General features: G+C 39.1%; 1 protein-coding gene across 3 annotated transcripts in view; it reads left to right on the forward strand.

Moving 5' to 3' along the window:
- The first annotated feature begins 3,750 nt into the window (after positions 1-3,750).
- Positions 3,751-16,508, forward strand: part of LOC138241222 (acyl-CoA-binding domain-containing protein 6-like) — a 496,682-nt gene continuing 483,924 nt past the window's right edge. Inside the window, exons 1-5 of one of the 3 annotated variants that reach the window (XM_069194291.1) lie at positions 3,751-4,476; positions 5,841-5,861; positions 7,343-7,386; positions 8,327-8,423; positions 13,814-13,931. In XM_069194291.1, the coding sequence (XP_069050392.1) occupies positions 4,204-4,476; positions 5,841-5,861; positions 7,343-7,386; positions 8,327-8,423; positions 13,814-13,882 (504 nt within the window). In that variant the 5' untranslated portion in view covers positions 3,751-4,203 and the 3' untranslated portion in view covers positions 13,883-13,931. Of the gene's footprint in view, positions 4,477-5,840; positions 5,862-7,342; positions 7,387-8,326; positions 8,527-13,813; positions 13,932-16,508 lie in introns of those variants that run through there. The other 2 variants (XM_069194289.1, XM_069194290.1) reach the window with 2 other exon arrangements.

A 16,508-nucleotide genomic window follows, 5' to 3' on the forward strand; every position in this document is an offset into this window, starting at 1 on the left:
CTTAAGAATTCATCCTGTTTCTCCAAAGGGGGAGGAGAAACAAGAACAGATTATGGAAAGTTTCTTGTTAGGAGCTCAGTGAATTTGCTGTGGGCATTATTGACAATGTGCTGAAGAAACTATTTACAGCCCCAGATACCTCAGAATGCAATCCAACAAAGAGAAGCAATATCCAATGTGAGCTGGTTTCTGTCAAACAAGTGGCCAGCTGTATTTACAGAGAACTGCTGCAGAGTGCTGGTTCGAAAGACAACTTTCAACAAGCAGTAGCAGCCAAGAGTGAGGCCCTGGCCCAAAAGATAGTTGATTCTCTTGTGAGAGAAATTATGAAGTTCCAACATTCAGATATCGAGTCTTCAGATGCTCCTCAAGCTGACATTGATATGTAAACCCAGAGCACTGAGCAGCTCATGTGCACCAAAATGGACCAGTTAGAACCTTCACCTGTTATGTGTTGAACAGATGCAGTGAAAGATATCATGGCAAAATTGCTTTTGAAAGTTCGCCCTGGATTCCCCAACCCAGAAAATTATTCTGGGGAACTGGAAGAGCTGTCCGAGTCTCAGGTCAGGGACCTGGCACTGAAACTCACCAAAGATGTGCTGAAGGAATTGTCAAAGGTTTCCACTCTAACCATCAGTGAACCAAAGGCTGAAGAACATCTTCCATTACAGCAAGCCATCAATAAAACTGTTAGCTCTGTTTACAGCAAACTGATGGAATCGATTGGCAGCAAGAAAGTATTACAAGTAGGAATTGCCTCACAGAATCCAGAAATGATCAAGGAAATGGCCTGTTGTGTGGCTAAAGAAACTATTGCAATTCAAGGTTTAAGAAGTGGGCGTTCAATTCCATCTTCACAATCTCTCATTTCTCAGAAAACCAGTAAGTCCAAACAGGACAAAATTGTGGACACAAACGTAACTACAGTGAGAAGTAAAAAACTAGTCTTCTATGAAAAAGTCTCCAAAGGGCTTTTCTCCAACAGTCCAAAGTGTTTTTGAAAACAGTTTCCAGCCAGAAGACACTATGGATAAGCCCTGCTCATCACGTTCCCAAGGAGAAGCTGTTGGTGTGACACCTTGTTCGAATAAGAAAAAAGGTTGCTCTGCTTCTGAGACCCCAGAGAAGCCTGGAGATTATTTGGCTCAAGGAGTCCAGGATGTAGAAGGAGTACAGCAGTGTAAGGCTTCAGGGAAGACAGTTAAGAAAACTATGAAGAGCTCCTCGAGGCCAGACTGTATGAAAACACGACTTCTGGAGTCGTCTTCGCATGATGTGGTTGATGAGGTATGACCAACAGTTCCAAACCTGTAAAAATTTCTCTTATCAAAGTAGGATGAACCTGTTCTGTACCTAATTAACAGACATTTGTGTAGAAAGTACTGGAAAATGGAACTCTTATTTTGTAAATATGATGATAGTTATGTTGTGCATTTTCCTTTACAATAAAACTACAAATCCAGATTTGTTTTCCCTAATACTGTATAACATCTCAGAAATATCCCTATTGTCAGTTCATAGCGTACGTACTAAACTCACCAGTCTGTGGATGTCAGCTTTATCACTTTTTTATTCAATTAGTACAAGAGCAATCAGGTGAGTTAATGCTACAATAGAGAGACTTGCTCACAGTATTGTCTACATTTCCAAACTGATGTCTGCATCATAAAAAAAATTGAGATGCATTATTTTCTATACATGCAATTGTAAACATTCACATTGATTTCTTATTTTATATTTCATTGTCTGCCTTTATTCTAGTGTTAACATCAGTGCTAAAAACATATACACACCCCATAATCCTTATCTTCTTTTCCGTAAGAGAAGTGTTACTTGTTTTGATTTACTTTTAAAAATGAAAAAAATTAACTGAACTGTAACTTTTTGTTTTTTTTTGTGACAGGAGTTGCCCGGACACTCATCTTGGTATGTGTACAATCCCAGCCTTAATAAGGACAAAAATCTCAGTCCAGTCCAAAGCAAGAGTGGTCTGTGCATTGACATAGCAAAACATTACATGACCCCAATGCAACTGACCAAAACATCTGAGAGCGAAGGGCTTCTCTCGCACAGCAACATCCCCTTTGCAGTTAATAGGCCGGATGAAGATGTGAATGTGAGCCAGAAAGTCAAGAAACATCCTTTGAAAAAGTTTGGCTCCATGATAAAGCATAAAATCATGGGTAATAGGTCAAAAGACGTCAGAACTCAGAATGAAACAAATCCATCTTTGGAAAAATTAAGAGCCCAGGGAACATCCAGTGGACGCGGGAGCTGTGAAAGCTTTGGACCATTTAAAGTGCCTGATGAGTACTCTTCCCTGATCTCTCTTCTTCTAAATAGTCCATTGTCCAGTGCATCAATCTTTGGCAGTCCTCTTCAACAGTACTCTATTTTCTCCATTTTCAGTGCCCTCCCTCATTCCCTTCTACAGTATCTCTCGGTATAGTAAATATGACTAAATGTGACTTATATGAGAAGATATAAGCTAATACGTCTTACTTCTTTTACAAGTAAAGTTATGAAAACCACTTTAGAACTAAACAACAGGATCGCTCATATGAAAATAAGACCCTAGCAGTAGTCAATATGGTTTTAGAAAAGGTCATTCTTCCTTTACCAACTTGTTAAAATTCTTCAAACAAGTCACAGCACTAAACACACAGAACGTACAAAATGATATGATTAGATTTTAAAGATGCTTTTGGTAATGTTCTTCTTAAATTAAAGGCAATAGGCATTTAGGGAAATTCATGTATTGAACTGGTTAAGGGACAGGTAATAGTACAGATCAGGGGTGAATAGTCCAATAGAAGATGACAGGAATAATATATACGAATGTGATTGAAATGACTGAAAAACAGTTGTCTAATTGCCAAATTACCACACACCTTTAATCAAATAGCTTCTTATTAAATAAACCTGACATTAAGATGCCTCTGGGTAGAACTGTATCCAAAGTCTATCTGACCTGCTGTCATGGAATAAAAAAAACTCGAACAGTGACATGTCAAACCACTCTGTGTTTCCAGGGATCCCTGTAATTCCAAACTCCAGGAAGATGCCAGAAAAAACATCTTTGCTGTCGAAAATGTCGACTGCTTTTTCCAGAGCCTTCCTGTAATAATCCATCTGCCATCATCAAACATGTTTAACATGGAGGGGAAAATCCTTGCAATGAAAACTCAAAAAAGGAGTTCTAATGATGGGAACCTCATTTGCCTAGCTGATCTACTGTTTCTGAAATAAAAATAATCGCATTCATGTTTTTGTATAATGTTGTGTTATTCAAATAGGTGAGCACACTACCACATCCATGACCAGACACTTTTCAACTAAATCACAAAATGGTTTGTTAGTGTTAATGTTGTCTGTAAATGTCTTATTGGTGTACTACACCATTAAAAAAATAAAACAGTCTTAGCCTTCATAATTCTATTCATAGTTATAGCAAGACCTGATTTACTGTAAGTATTCAAAATCCTCAAAGCTACTGACCTACAGTAGTGCACTTCATAAGGTTTAGTAGTGCAGCACAAACTAGGGGAAACTATTTGGATTTTGAAAAATATATAAGAGGTTTAAATAATCTACCAAACAGGGAAATGCATATTTTTATTCAAAGGGTTTGGGGCCTGGAACAAACATCCCAACTATGATGTGGACGCCGATATCCTGACGTCCCTGAAGAAAGGGTTAGATTAGATACATGAATGAATTGGCTACTGAAAAACCAGGCAAGCCAGATGAACTATCAACGTTCTACTGTGCACCAACAAGTGCACCTAATGAACTTTCGTGTGATTGGGAAGTTGCAATGCCTCACTGCACAAGCTGTATTCCTGGTCAGAGGGCTTAAAACAAATTGCCAACTTTTTGTGAAAGTACATAAGCTATAACTTTAGTATTCTCATTCCAGAAAATGTTGCGTTTCTTTTTTCCATCTGTACTGTGTATATATACTGTATGGACTAGGAACTTATCTACTCTGTGTTTTTGGTTTCCCTTCGGACCGCTTAGGGGAGCGAACGGTTAACGGACCGCGGTGAGCAACAAGTCCTGAAAAGGTTAGCCATCATCTTGATACTGTCTGCAGGAGAGAGTAATTTTAATATAATTTGTCTTCCTGGAGATTGATTTATATTATTCGAGAAATACAAACTACGATCATAACATTTATATTTATAGACATACTCCAATATGGCGTCTCGCTCTCCATTGTCTTCCCCCGACTCTGCTACGGGTTCAGGTACCGACCCGGCTCGGCCAGACACAGGAGAGCCGCTCGGTGGTTCAGATTCAGATTCAGACGTGGGTCTCGGGGAGGAAGGTTGCGGTGCTGGTGACCTGGGGTATCGCCTGGAAGAGACGGAGCTCGAAGCCGAGTTTGAAGCGGCAGCTGAGCGGCTCCTTGGACTGGTGCAGACAGCGAGCAGAGAACAGCTGCTTTACCTGTACGCCAGGTATAAACAGGTAAAGCAACCCCAAACCTTTGGCAACTCTTTAATAAACTGAAGCAAAGACGTGTTTGATGTGTTTTCGGGCTCAGGATCAATTAGTTTGAAACCTTAAAAATGTACACTCAGCATGTGCATAATCAGCTGCTGTCATGTAGTTGGTGACCTTCGTGTTTATAAAGTACTGAGTACGTTTGAATGTAGAAACCACTAGCAATATTTTCTAGTTTCCCAAGGGATCCTTTTAACTGACGAACGTTGAATAGAAGTGTACAAAACGACTTTTCTGAAGTCGCAATTTGTGCGCAACAACGGGTTAGCTTGTTGTTGCTTTTCTTGAAGTCTGTGACGGGAGAAAGTTCCCACTTTACATCTTCAAGACAACAACTGGCAAGAAGCAATTTCCTAATGACATCTTTGAAGTCGTCAAAGATTTGATCGGCAGAAGACTTGGATGATACCTGTTTAAATTCGCAATTTTAATGTGAGGAATATGAAAGTGCTTTAAAATCATTAATGAAAAGAAACTCTCGTGTGACATCAGATATGGAAAATGTATAGTGCAGAAATAAATACTTTACACAGCTATTTTAAAAGATATTTGTGTGGACACCAATAATAGAGTTTTCAATGGCATGATAAAAACATGTGACACAGGGATAAGTACTATGATTGTAAGCCACTAAATGTGTAGGAATCAGATTGGAAAGCAGCTCTGGTCTGGAGAATTTGGAAGTAGCAGTAACAAGATGTGAATCCAGTCTGTGAATGCAAATTAATATTTGAACGTTAATCCTTATTTGAGCCAAATACGCCTATCTGAGACATGCTGAACTATTTAAATTGAATAAAATGAGCAACGATAAAGGCAATGACATCACACGCTGTTTGTGTTTCCAAGGACACATTCTCATTTTGAGCATAATCTCAAAATGTTCTATTTCCATGCTGCTGATGGCAGCAAGCTCTTGTGACGTACAGGAGAATAGAAGCTCAGGACTTGCTCTGCTTCATGAGATCGACATCGCTTAATAAATTCTTTAACCAGTTTTGTCTTGAATAATTATTGTTATATTTGTTCACTTCAGTGCTTATTTTTTCTTTCTCTTAATTCTTGAAATTTGTAGAAAGTGCTTAAAATAAGTTTTTTTAAAAAAGTTTTCACCTTCTTACTGCCATTTTTAAATTCAGTCCTGTATTTCCTGCAGAATGACCTCAAACATTGTTTTCATTGTCTTGATACAGTACAATGTTTGCAGCTTGGACTAAAATTTGTTAAGCACTTTATGAATATGCTTTCTAGCAATAGAAACTGTAAATTAATTGTATGTGATAAAACTTTATTTCAGGTTTCAAATTCTATCTGGTTTGACTTTTCAGGTCAAAGTTGGAACATGTAACACAGTGTAGCGGCAAGGCTTATTAACAAGCCAGAATTAAGTGTTTCTGAGCTTTCCCAAATTAGGCCTCATCTCTCTGTTCATCTTTGTGGTGCAGCCACAGAGAAACTATTCATGCAGGCTGATTTAAGGTTCCTTTGATAAAGGACAGCTCCCAAAGGGGGATGCACTTAGCTAAGCCTGGCTATCATGATCAATGGTCATCCATTGGCGCCTATCTGTCTAGGGAGTGCCAGTTGGACATCTGGACTGCATTCCTAAGTGTCAGGAGTAAGTGACTCATATCTCACCTTGATCATCTAAATCAGGGACTAGTAGGGCCGAGTAACCCACGTGGGACTCTGATGCCCATGGAACTTTCAGCCAATAAACGAGCTGAAGTTCCTCCAGGTAAAAACAGGCAACACAGAGAGCCTGAGAGATTCAGGAGAATTCTATGGACAATTCTAAATGGAATTCAAAGGAGAATTCCAGGGCAGGACGGCCCAGGAGCAGAAGGCTCCCAAGGGCAGGACATTCTCGCAGCGCGCCTCCTGACCATCCTGAGACTCAGCCCGGACAACCACGGAATGGCCAGTGTGTCTGAGTGCCAGAACTTTCCTTCATCTAAGAGTCTAAAGTGGAGATTGCCAGAGAGTAACCAGAGGATCCACCCGAGGTTAGCACCAGCAGCAGGCCTCGTGAACAGGTCGGAACTGTGGAAAGCTGAATCACTATTCAGAACTAGCTCTTCATCAGGAACGAACCGGTCTTCTTCCTGACTTGCTGGGACCCACAGTCATCTTTTCTCCTGTGCGCAAACTTTGCTAGTTAAAGCCAACACTAACTAGCCGGTCAGTGAGCATCAGCAGCGCACCGTCGCAAGCCGCACAGCACAGCCTGGTGCCGACCCAGAGAGCGCGGATTGGACAGCAACAAGCCTGTAACTGTTTTTTTGTGCCCGCAGGAGATCTGAATCCCCAGAGATTGGATGAGTATTCAACTTCAATGCATTATAGCTCAAGAATTCAATTGTTATCCCAACCAGTTGATATCAATTTAATTCCTAAGAGTTATGTACTTGTTTTGAGTATTTAACGTAGAAGTTATAACCAAGTTCATTTATGAAACGGTTTAAATGAATGATATACTGAACGTATGTCCTCTTGATATACGTAACTCTGTGTAACTGATTGAATATATATCTTTTGTATTCTGATAACCCTCTCGATAAGATCTGTTAGGTTTATATGCATATTGTATGTATTAATAAATGTATCCTTGTGTATTATTACCTGTGTGTGTGCGTTGTTTGAGTTATGTCGCATGGTTGGATTCTAAAGCCATCAAAAGAATCAATTTTGTGATTTACTGTTACAATTAATAATTGTCCCAGTAAATGCCCAAACCCTATAGAACTGGTGCCTTCAGAGAGCCACTACATTTACATTTTGGCTATGGCAACATTACATATTTGGCGTCCCTGGGCCGGCTATGATTACAACAGCAAAACCAGGGTTCTTCGACTTTGAAGGACAAAGGAAATGGTAAGTTAGAATGAATTACAGTTAAACTGGTTTAACTGGAAATTGTCTTCTTAGATAATTGTTTGTATAACTACATTGTGATTATAAGCATAATCCATCTACAGTACCTCCTTGTAGTAGTACTACATTGCACCTGTGACATTATTTCTCCTGGTATTCTCCAAAAATTTTGTATTACTGACAAACCTCCTGGCCACATATACTGAGTTACATACATTATTTATATGCAAAATTTAGAAATAAGCAGTTGGCATAAATGAACAGGGTAATAATATATATATATATCATATCAAGCATATTTAAAAAATAAATCAAATCATATTTCACACAGTGAGCATATTGCCACTGTGAATTTAAAATAGGAATACAGTGAAATTCCAGTGGATTTGCTGTTTGAAACAGCCATTGTTATCCTGTGTTCACATGATGACTAGCTAATCATATTCTTAAAGTTTGCTTCTTCTCATTGATACCTTTTCAGTTGTTGAATATGTATTCCTTTTAGTAAGCGATAGCTCAATTATTGTGCACAAACTCATTTTAAGTTACACGAGGTAAGAGACAAATCTGTGCGAGTCCACAAAACCCACACTAAATATAGGTTTCAGTGTTGTCCAGAAAAAAAGAAAGGTAAATGTGCGAACTTTTACAGTGATTGTAAGAAACCCAACAGACCAGGGACTGTAAGTAGGATTTCAGTTGTTAAAGGCTAAATAACATCCTAGGCAAGTAAGATCTGTCAGTCAACTTATGGGATAGACTGTGACTAGATTACAGACCTGAGAAGCTGAGTTCTAGCATTGACAGTCTCCTTGCCGAATTGTATAAAAAATAGAAAACAAAACATTTGCCCTACTGAAAAGCGGTTAAGAGTGTGGTTTCTACCAGCTGGGCTCTGTAAGGCTGCTGATGGGTTACACATTGTGCTGTGATGTTGCAGGCAAGCCTGGAAGCAGCTTGGGGACATGAGCAAAGAACTGGCCATGCAGGAGTATGTAGCGTGTGTGCATTCGCTGGACCCAGAAGGAGGCCAGAAGGTAGGGACTTCTGACTCAATTTCACTTAAACCTGCTATTTGTTTGGTGTCAGCTTTTGGGCGCCAGGATGATGTCATGCATTGACAGGGCGAACTGTCTCTGGGACAAGCTGTCAGATTTGTTCTAGAGATAAACCTGTTCCTGGGATTCCTACAATACAAGAGACAGTTTCACATGATTCATCAGTAAACTACTAGCTACTAGCAACCTAATGAATACGGTCACTTGAGCAGCCCACTTGTGTCTGTAACCTCTCTTGCGTTTTTCTGTTCTTGGCAGTTTGTATACTGAAGTAATTCTGGCAGTAATTTGTAACATTAACCTCTCTCAACACAGCAACAATGATAGTGACAGTCATCTTACCTAAACAAAACATGAATATTAATGATCAGAAACTAAGGCCCACTTTAAAAATCACAAATATGCTCCTTAGAAAAAATCACAGAATCGGGTTCCAGATAGCTGCATGTTTTGCTTACTCAAAGAGCAAAAGGTCTGTTTTCTACCAAATGTTACCAAAAACATCCCTGCCCACTTGCAGCTGACAGGACTTGGCTGTTTCCCCATATATACTGTATGCCATATATATCCAGTGAGTATAATATGAAGAGGGGTGGATCAGTGTTCACTGTTGTCCCTTTTGTGTTACATTTAAGAAAATAAAATATTTTTTCAGTTTGCATTGTCTTACCTTTATGACTACTGAGAATAAGTACTCTGGAACACAATCAAAAGAAAATTAAAATCTATATAAAGGGCCAGCATGGGTGTGGAGTGGATAGCGCTTCTGCCATGTAGCACTGGGGCCCTGGGTTCAATTCCAGACCTGGGGTGCTGTCTGCATGGAGTTTGTATGCTCTCCCCATGTTTGCGTGGGTTTCCCCCCACAGTCCAAAGACACGCTGGTAGTTTAATTGGCTTCTGGGACAATTGGCCTTGGTGTGAGGTTGTGTGTGTCTATCTGTGTGTGTCCTGTGATAGACTGGTGTCCCCTCCAGCGTGTATACCACCTTGCGCTCACTGCATGCCAGGATAAGCTGCAGCTCCCCTGCAACCCTGTATTGGAAAAAGCAGTTAGAAAATGGTGGGATTTATAGTTTAAAGTGTGAAGTGTATGTAGATAGAACAGTTATATTTCAGAATAAACAAGTATTCCATGTCTATGTGGAACAATTATTTGTTTATATTTTGGGTATCAATTTTGAAGTGACTAAAGGATTTACAAAACAGTAGTGCCTGGACTTTAATGAAGAGGATATGGCATTAAGGAATTCGAATTGTTTGAATTCAGCATTAGCTCTTGTGTAGATTTACCAGCCCAGTTCATAGAGGCCACGCAGAGTGGCATCGATGTGTCAGCGTCTCTTATGATCATTGGTGCTATTTAGTTGCAGTTCATGCTTGGCAAATTTGACATCTTGCCCAGAGTGGTGAGTGCAGTGTTGCGAGATTTTCTCTCTTCACAATTCTCATGACTATGCATTGAAGGACAATAATAATAGTATAATGTTAATTTTTGAGTGTTTTTAAATAACCCTCAAAGCTCCTTACAGTAGTACACATAATACACAAAAAATAATGGCACATATCAATGTTATAGCATTAATTTTTCAGCTGTTGAGCTAATATCAGTCTTGTCACGGTTTGCTTTCAGAAATGTTCTGTTGTATCTATGTCTTAATTTCAGACAGACACCTGTAAAGTACAGAAAGCAGAATAGTAGTAATCGAATTTGATTTTCAAATTAATCTGTCAGCAGGATAGCAGTGAAACCCAAGCCCACAATGGTAAAAACGTTGCCCAAGAGCCAGTGTATAAATATTAAATAGTTACGTTTCCAGTACAAATCTCTATGTAATACCTCGGGTTAGTGCAATAACATCACTTTTAACTAGGATTTATGAATTTGTTCTGGTGGTGGTATTGATAAATAAGAGCTAAACCAAGGAAGGGATGTGCCAGATATCCCAAGATAAGTTTCCATGTGATCCAGTGTGGGACTGTGATTGACACCAGCAGCATTTTAGTTGAATAAAAAGCACATTTAGTGATCCAGAAGCCACTGGAAAATCATTAACTGACTTAACAATGGTAGTTTCTGTACTGTGTATCCAAACTCCAACTGAAGAGGTTCAAAGAGCTCATTAGATACAAGACGCAATTAGAATTGAGTCGCATTGTCCATTTCAGAGTTTTTGTGAGAAAAGGCAACTTAGTAGTACATAGTGGTAGTTAAGTGCTTGAGGTCCTAGGTCAGTTTTAGAAACCTTTACGTAACTAGAAATTTATGTCGAAATGCCCATTAATCACACCCCACGGGCTATGCATACATGTGTACAGTACATCAATGTGTCAGTTTACATATGATGATATTTCGGTCAGTTTCTTTCATATGAAGCACACATAGAAAATTAAGTTCAATAATTATTAATGTAGTGTTCTATAAATAGAACAAATATCTAAACATATTCATATGATGCATACAGAAAGTTAAGCTCTATAATTAATAACGTAATGTGATATCAATAAACAAATTGAAAAAACCTGTTTGCCCGGATCGTGGTCACTGTCCCCCCAGATGACACGTTTCTTTTAAACCGCTCCACAAATTTTCTCACATGCACGTATTCTCCAATATCATCACAACAAAACCATAAAGTTTGTTTCCACAGATATGACACTATTATGCAATAAACCAATAAATTAATGAACTAGCAGAATCCCAATAAAAACACCCGGCCAGCACAGCATGTCAATATTATACATTTTTACCAACAAAACCGCAAAAGCAAAAACCAGCAAAAATATATATTCTGTAAGAGGACACGGGGAAGGGTCATCTCTAACAGGTATTTCCGAAACGAAACGCTGAAAATGCTGAAGATTGACCTTAGCAAGATGGCGGACATAAAGAATCAGCTGACCAGTAGATGGAAAGGGTCTACCTTAAGAAACAACGAGACACAGCTGAGACGCATCAGGAACCGGAATATAAGTGGCCCGGAGGCAGTGAACAGGGCGGAAGCCGGTAAGGTGAATGCGTTTCGGAGGAAAAGAGTGGAAAGAGGTGTTTGTTACGGATCGGGCTAAGGAACAACGAACGACTGCAAGGAGAAAGGTTTATGATTTTGGATTACGGACACTGGTTTAGGATACATCGCGGATTGTCTTTATTACGAACTTTTGGAACTCGGAACGAATCAGGACTAAGGGAACGGATTACGGACTGTATTAGGAAGACAGTTGTTGGAAGAAACGCCACGGATCTGAGGACAGTAAAGTGTGGTGTAAGTACTACCTTCGTTTACATAAACTATCCCCCGGGTACACCACAATCCCATGTTTTTACCTTATTCTGAAGCATGATATATATCCAAAATAACCCAGACTTGAATGTTATTGACTTCATAGTAAATGTTTGAAGAACGACCGGTAGAAATAAGGCGATCTGATTAGTAAAAACCGCTTTCATTCATTGTATTTTCAGCCATTCAGAGCTCTTAGGGGGTAAGACTTCCTCTAGAAGCCTCGAGCTGCATTCCGCCTGCCTTTTAGCTGTCAATCATTGACTCAGAAGGGGTAATCAATCAGTTTCTTATCAGTGCTCCTTTTTTTCACACCAGAAGGCAACTCTGAGGTTTTTTTTCATTGCATAACAGCAGATAAAGGCTCTCTAGCAGTGTCTAATAGTTTTTATAGCAATTGCAATGGTTATTATTCTTATTTTGAATATTTTTAGGATTTTTTATTATAAGCGTGAAATTTCATTCCAGGTTCAGTTTTCACAAAACATGATGTAGAATTTTTTCTAATTGATCAATTTTTTCCAGATTTGTATCCAAGCTAGTAGTCACCTAGAACAAGGTTTTCAAATCATTCCCAGGCTCTTGACATGCATATAGTTAAAAAATCTGACCTCTGAAGACCAAAAAAACATGGTCGCCTGCTGTTTTTTTGTTTTGTTTTCATATGTCTGTCTGCTGAGTGGACACATTAAGAAATATAAGAAATTTGACTGTTCACCCTCAAAGCCAAGGGGGTTACCTTCAATTTAAGACCTGAACCAGGCTCCTGCTATGTTCTGCTGCAGAGATATAACAAATGTTTAAGGAGGAGGAAATTTCAGGCGGAAATTGGCTAAATGTGTCAATGTTAATAATAACAGGTTAAACAAAATTTGGAAGTGTCAAACATTTTTCTCCTACATTTTAATGTGAGAAAAACAAAACAAAGAGTTTGTTACCTGTCAAGGTAGGTGGGATGTTCACTACCTCATTATTTTTAAAGCAACTTAAAAGGTAAGTGTACAAATGCATAAATTAAGATTCAAACAATTAAAAGACAGTACAACAATCAAACAGCAAACTGGAACTATTTCTGATCAAATAATCTGTTCTCTGATAATAAATTTGTTGTGAAAAAGTAATGTTACATTGATAGTTCAGATGGGGAGCTGCGTCAGCATGCGTAAGCTGCAAAGGAACAAGTAATAGGTTTATTCCATGCTGAAAAAAAGTTTCGGCCGTGGAGCCTTCTTCAGGTGTGACTCCAGTATTCAATTACTCAACAGTTAAATGAATCTTCAATTCCAACTCGGCTCTTACCTACCCAATTAATCTAATTATTTGCTTAGCCACAACGGTTTAATGTCCTTCCCCAGATCTCTGGGTGCTTCAGAGATAAAAGCCATGTCCCAATTCTTGACCTGCGCCATAAGGCATTTCTACAAATCCGCACTTCTGTGATGTAGCGCAAGTGTGGACTTCAAGTGCGCCAGTATTAAAGGGCGCACTAGTACAAAAAGGTAAAAAACACCCTCGCGTGACGTCACTGTTTTGTCACACGGCTCAGGAGGGTCGAAATCCAAGTCGGCTGTTAAATTTCGTTGTCTGCTTGCAGTTTGATTAAATTGAATTTTATCTCGTCAATCCCTGTACAAATGTAGTGACACTGTGTTCATTCATGTTGTAAACTTAACCTCGATTCATAACAGGCGAAGTAAACTAAGGAATCACTGGCAATAATGCTGCTTATTCCAAGCTGTGTACTATTAAATACATTTCATATTGTCTGTCCCAGTACAAAAATGACAGTATGAGGAACATAACGCTTTCATTCAACTAAATAAGGTAAACTTGGCTATACCTCAAAGCTTGTACTATAAAATACGAGCACCATTAAATGCTCTGTGTACAGAATACAAAGCTGGTAAATGAATAAATATACATCAGTCGAAATGGGGGTGACGAAATAAAAGCTTTATGTCAAAACTTTGTACGTAGAATACATACAGTTTGAATCTAAAGTAGCCTAATGAAGTTTGTTTTTTCAAAAAAATTGTAGCGCTCCGGGGTTCACGTGGGTATGCGCCCTCTCCTCTGCCGCCTCAGGTCGAACCCCCACCATCGGGGACTCGAACCCGGGCCTCCGTTGCACTCGACAGGGACCCAGCCAGCTGAACTAAAGGGAAATCTCCCATCAGCCCGGCGGCTGCGGTCCCTGCTATTCACAGGGAAGGGCGGTGACGTCACCGCGCTGGTAAGCCGGGTCTCACAACCAATGGTGGCCGTATGAGTTACAATATTATGAGTTCTAAAACTTAAAAAAAGTTCAATTGTACTAATACGTGAATATTTTATTCTCCATGGCAACTTCTCTCCGCCTTGATACGTTAGAATGTGGAACGTCACCATTCCGCGAGCAACTGGGGGTAATTCCCTCCAGTGGAGTCCATTCCGATGCAGACTTCAGAGAAGTCTGCATTGGCGGTGCTGGTGAGCACCCTTGTGACAAATTTAGAAATGGAATAACTATTGGATTTTAAGTCTTTTTTTCCTTTCAATAGTTCGTTTTGAAACGATTCACCAGAATGTATTCTTGAGGAGAGTAAGGTTTGTGAGATGCTTGCCTTGCCTCGCTTCTTTTAGTCAACTGTTGACTCTTTGTCAACTGCTGCAGTTCAGTTCTACAGAGCTCTGCTGGTTTAAAATGCAGAAAATGAGCTCTAATCGCATAAGATTATTCCAGTTTTGCCACAATGTTCATGTCAAACATGGGCGACCCCTAAAAACAAGAGCCATTTTCACTTTGTAGGCCACTACATCACCTAGAAATGATCAAGGCTGCTTGACCCTTCTTCTCTTGCCACAGGTTCTGTTCATCTCCCAGAAGCACCAGTGCACCCACAGACTGGCAACAGACACTAGTATTGTTTAAGTGCCCTTTTTATTTTCTAGTGATCTCAACAGTTAACACTGTCCAACACCCAGGACACATTGTACAGTGTCACAGTTCTAGAGCAGTATACAGGATGTGATACTCTTTAATGTGTTTTTGGAATCATACAGGTTTATTCTGTATAAGCTGCCAGACCACGATGAAGGAAGAGGTCTGCGATACCTCTACATGGATGACCATACCAATGGCTGGGTATATGGGAAGAAATTGGTGAATGACTCCAAGAGTGCAATGGGGCAGACTTTGCAGCCTTTTTTGTCCTACATTATAAAAAGGTAAGAAACCTTTATTTATTATCTGTGTCATCTCCCAGAAAGTGAGGTCAGGATATACATTGTCTTTCGGATTTGTTTATTTTCACAGGTTTCTCTTATAATTCAAAAGCCTTTTGTGCAATACAAATACAAACTTTAAGGTAAGTAACATTTTATAATGTACAAGACAGAAGGACACAAAATGGGGGGGAAAAACATCATAGACAGCACAACAAACAATAGAATTGTATCTGTAATACTTGCTGGGTTTGCTTGCTTATTCCTATGATTAAAGCCAAGTGCAATGTTTGCTACATATGCAGGATGTGAATTGTTCATTTTATATATTTCTAAAATAAAATATTTTAACATTTACACGTGTGATTCTGCAGATTTTGACCAAATCATTGATTCAGTAGAAAATATTTATTTTAGGATTTACTGTGTATGGTCAAGACATGATGGCACGTCCGAAGTATATACTGTGTCTTTAGAATACCAACACCAGCTTTCTGTGATTAAAAAAAAATAAAAATAATGTTTTTGTTCATTATTTTTTTTCCCCATTTACATTTCTTTGACTGAGGCTTCACATAAGCTAAGAACAAATCTGTTGCCTTCAAAGCTTTTTCTCCTGGTGAAAATCAATGAGTTTAAAAAACTTCTGTCAGTCAATATAATACTGATGTTTATAATAAAAAAATCATCTGCTGGGTAAAACAAAACTAAAGATGCTTGTTGTGGGCTCTATTGAATTGAATTTACAGTAGCCCATTTCTAAATGAATACAGTAAATTAAGTTGTTGAGATTAAGAAATAAATGTACATACTTCATGGCCAATTGTCAGTTGAAGAGAAATGAAAACAATTAATAGGATTAAGAATAGTCCTATTTTGGACTATGGTTTTCAATTCTCTTAATCTGACTTTTGGCCATGAAGTATATTCAGTTTAATTCGGTTGGACAAAAAAGCCAAAAGTCAGATTAAGAGAATTGAAAACTAGCCCAAAATAGAAGATTTTTTGTTTAGTTTGATCAATTATACAGTTCTTGTTTGATTCTTGAACTTAATTGATTAATTGACTTCGTCAGCTGGAAGCAGGCTTGATAATGGACTCCGTTCAAAAAGAGCAGACTTGTCCTTTAAAAACATTGAAACTGAAAAACCAGACGGATCAAAAATGATAAAAGATTTGAATTTATCTTGTGTGACCTTTTTCAGGGATTGTGATGTTAGACAGACAGACAGGAGTGTGGCTGGTTCACAGCACCCCAGAGCTTCCAGATGTGAAAAATTATTCTACATCATTCTTGCCCTCCAGTGGGCATGAAAATGCACAGACCTTCTTCTGCGGGACTTACACATACAGATGCAGCCATTCAAAGTGCGCGGAACAGACATGTACCGGAGGTAATTGGCTACGGCGTCGCGCATCGTGACGCAAGATGACGCGGGTTACCGCGGTACGTGATTGGTTGACCGACAGGGGCACTCGTGGTCCGTTGGTCTGTCGTAGAAAGATTTACAGTAAACGTCTTTACTGTGCCCGTTGTAGTATTTAATCTTTATATGGAATTTTACCACTGAAGGGA

The sequence above is a fragment of the Lepisosteus oculatus genome, chromosome 9 (assembly GCF_040954835.1).
Source record: "Lepisosteus oculatus isolate fLepOcu1 chromosome 9, fLepOcu1.hap2, whole genome shotgun sequence".
Lineage (NCBI taxonomy): Eukaryota > Metazoa > Chordata > Actinopteri > Semionotiformes > Lepisosteidae > Lepisosteus > Lepisosteus oculatus.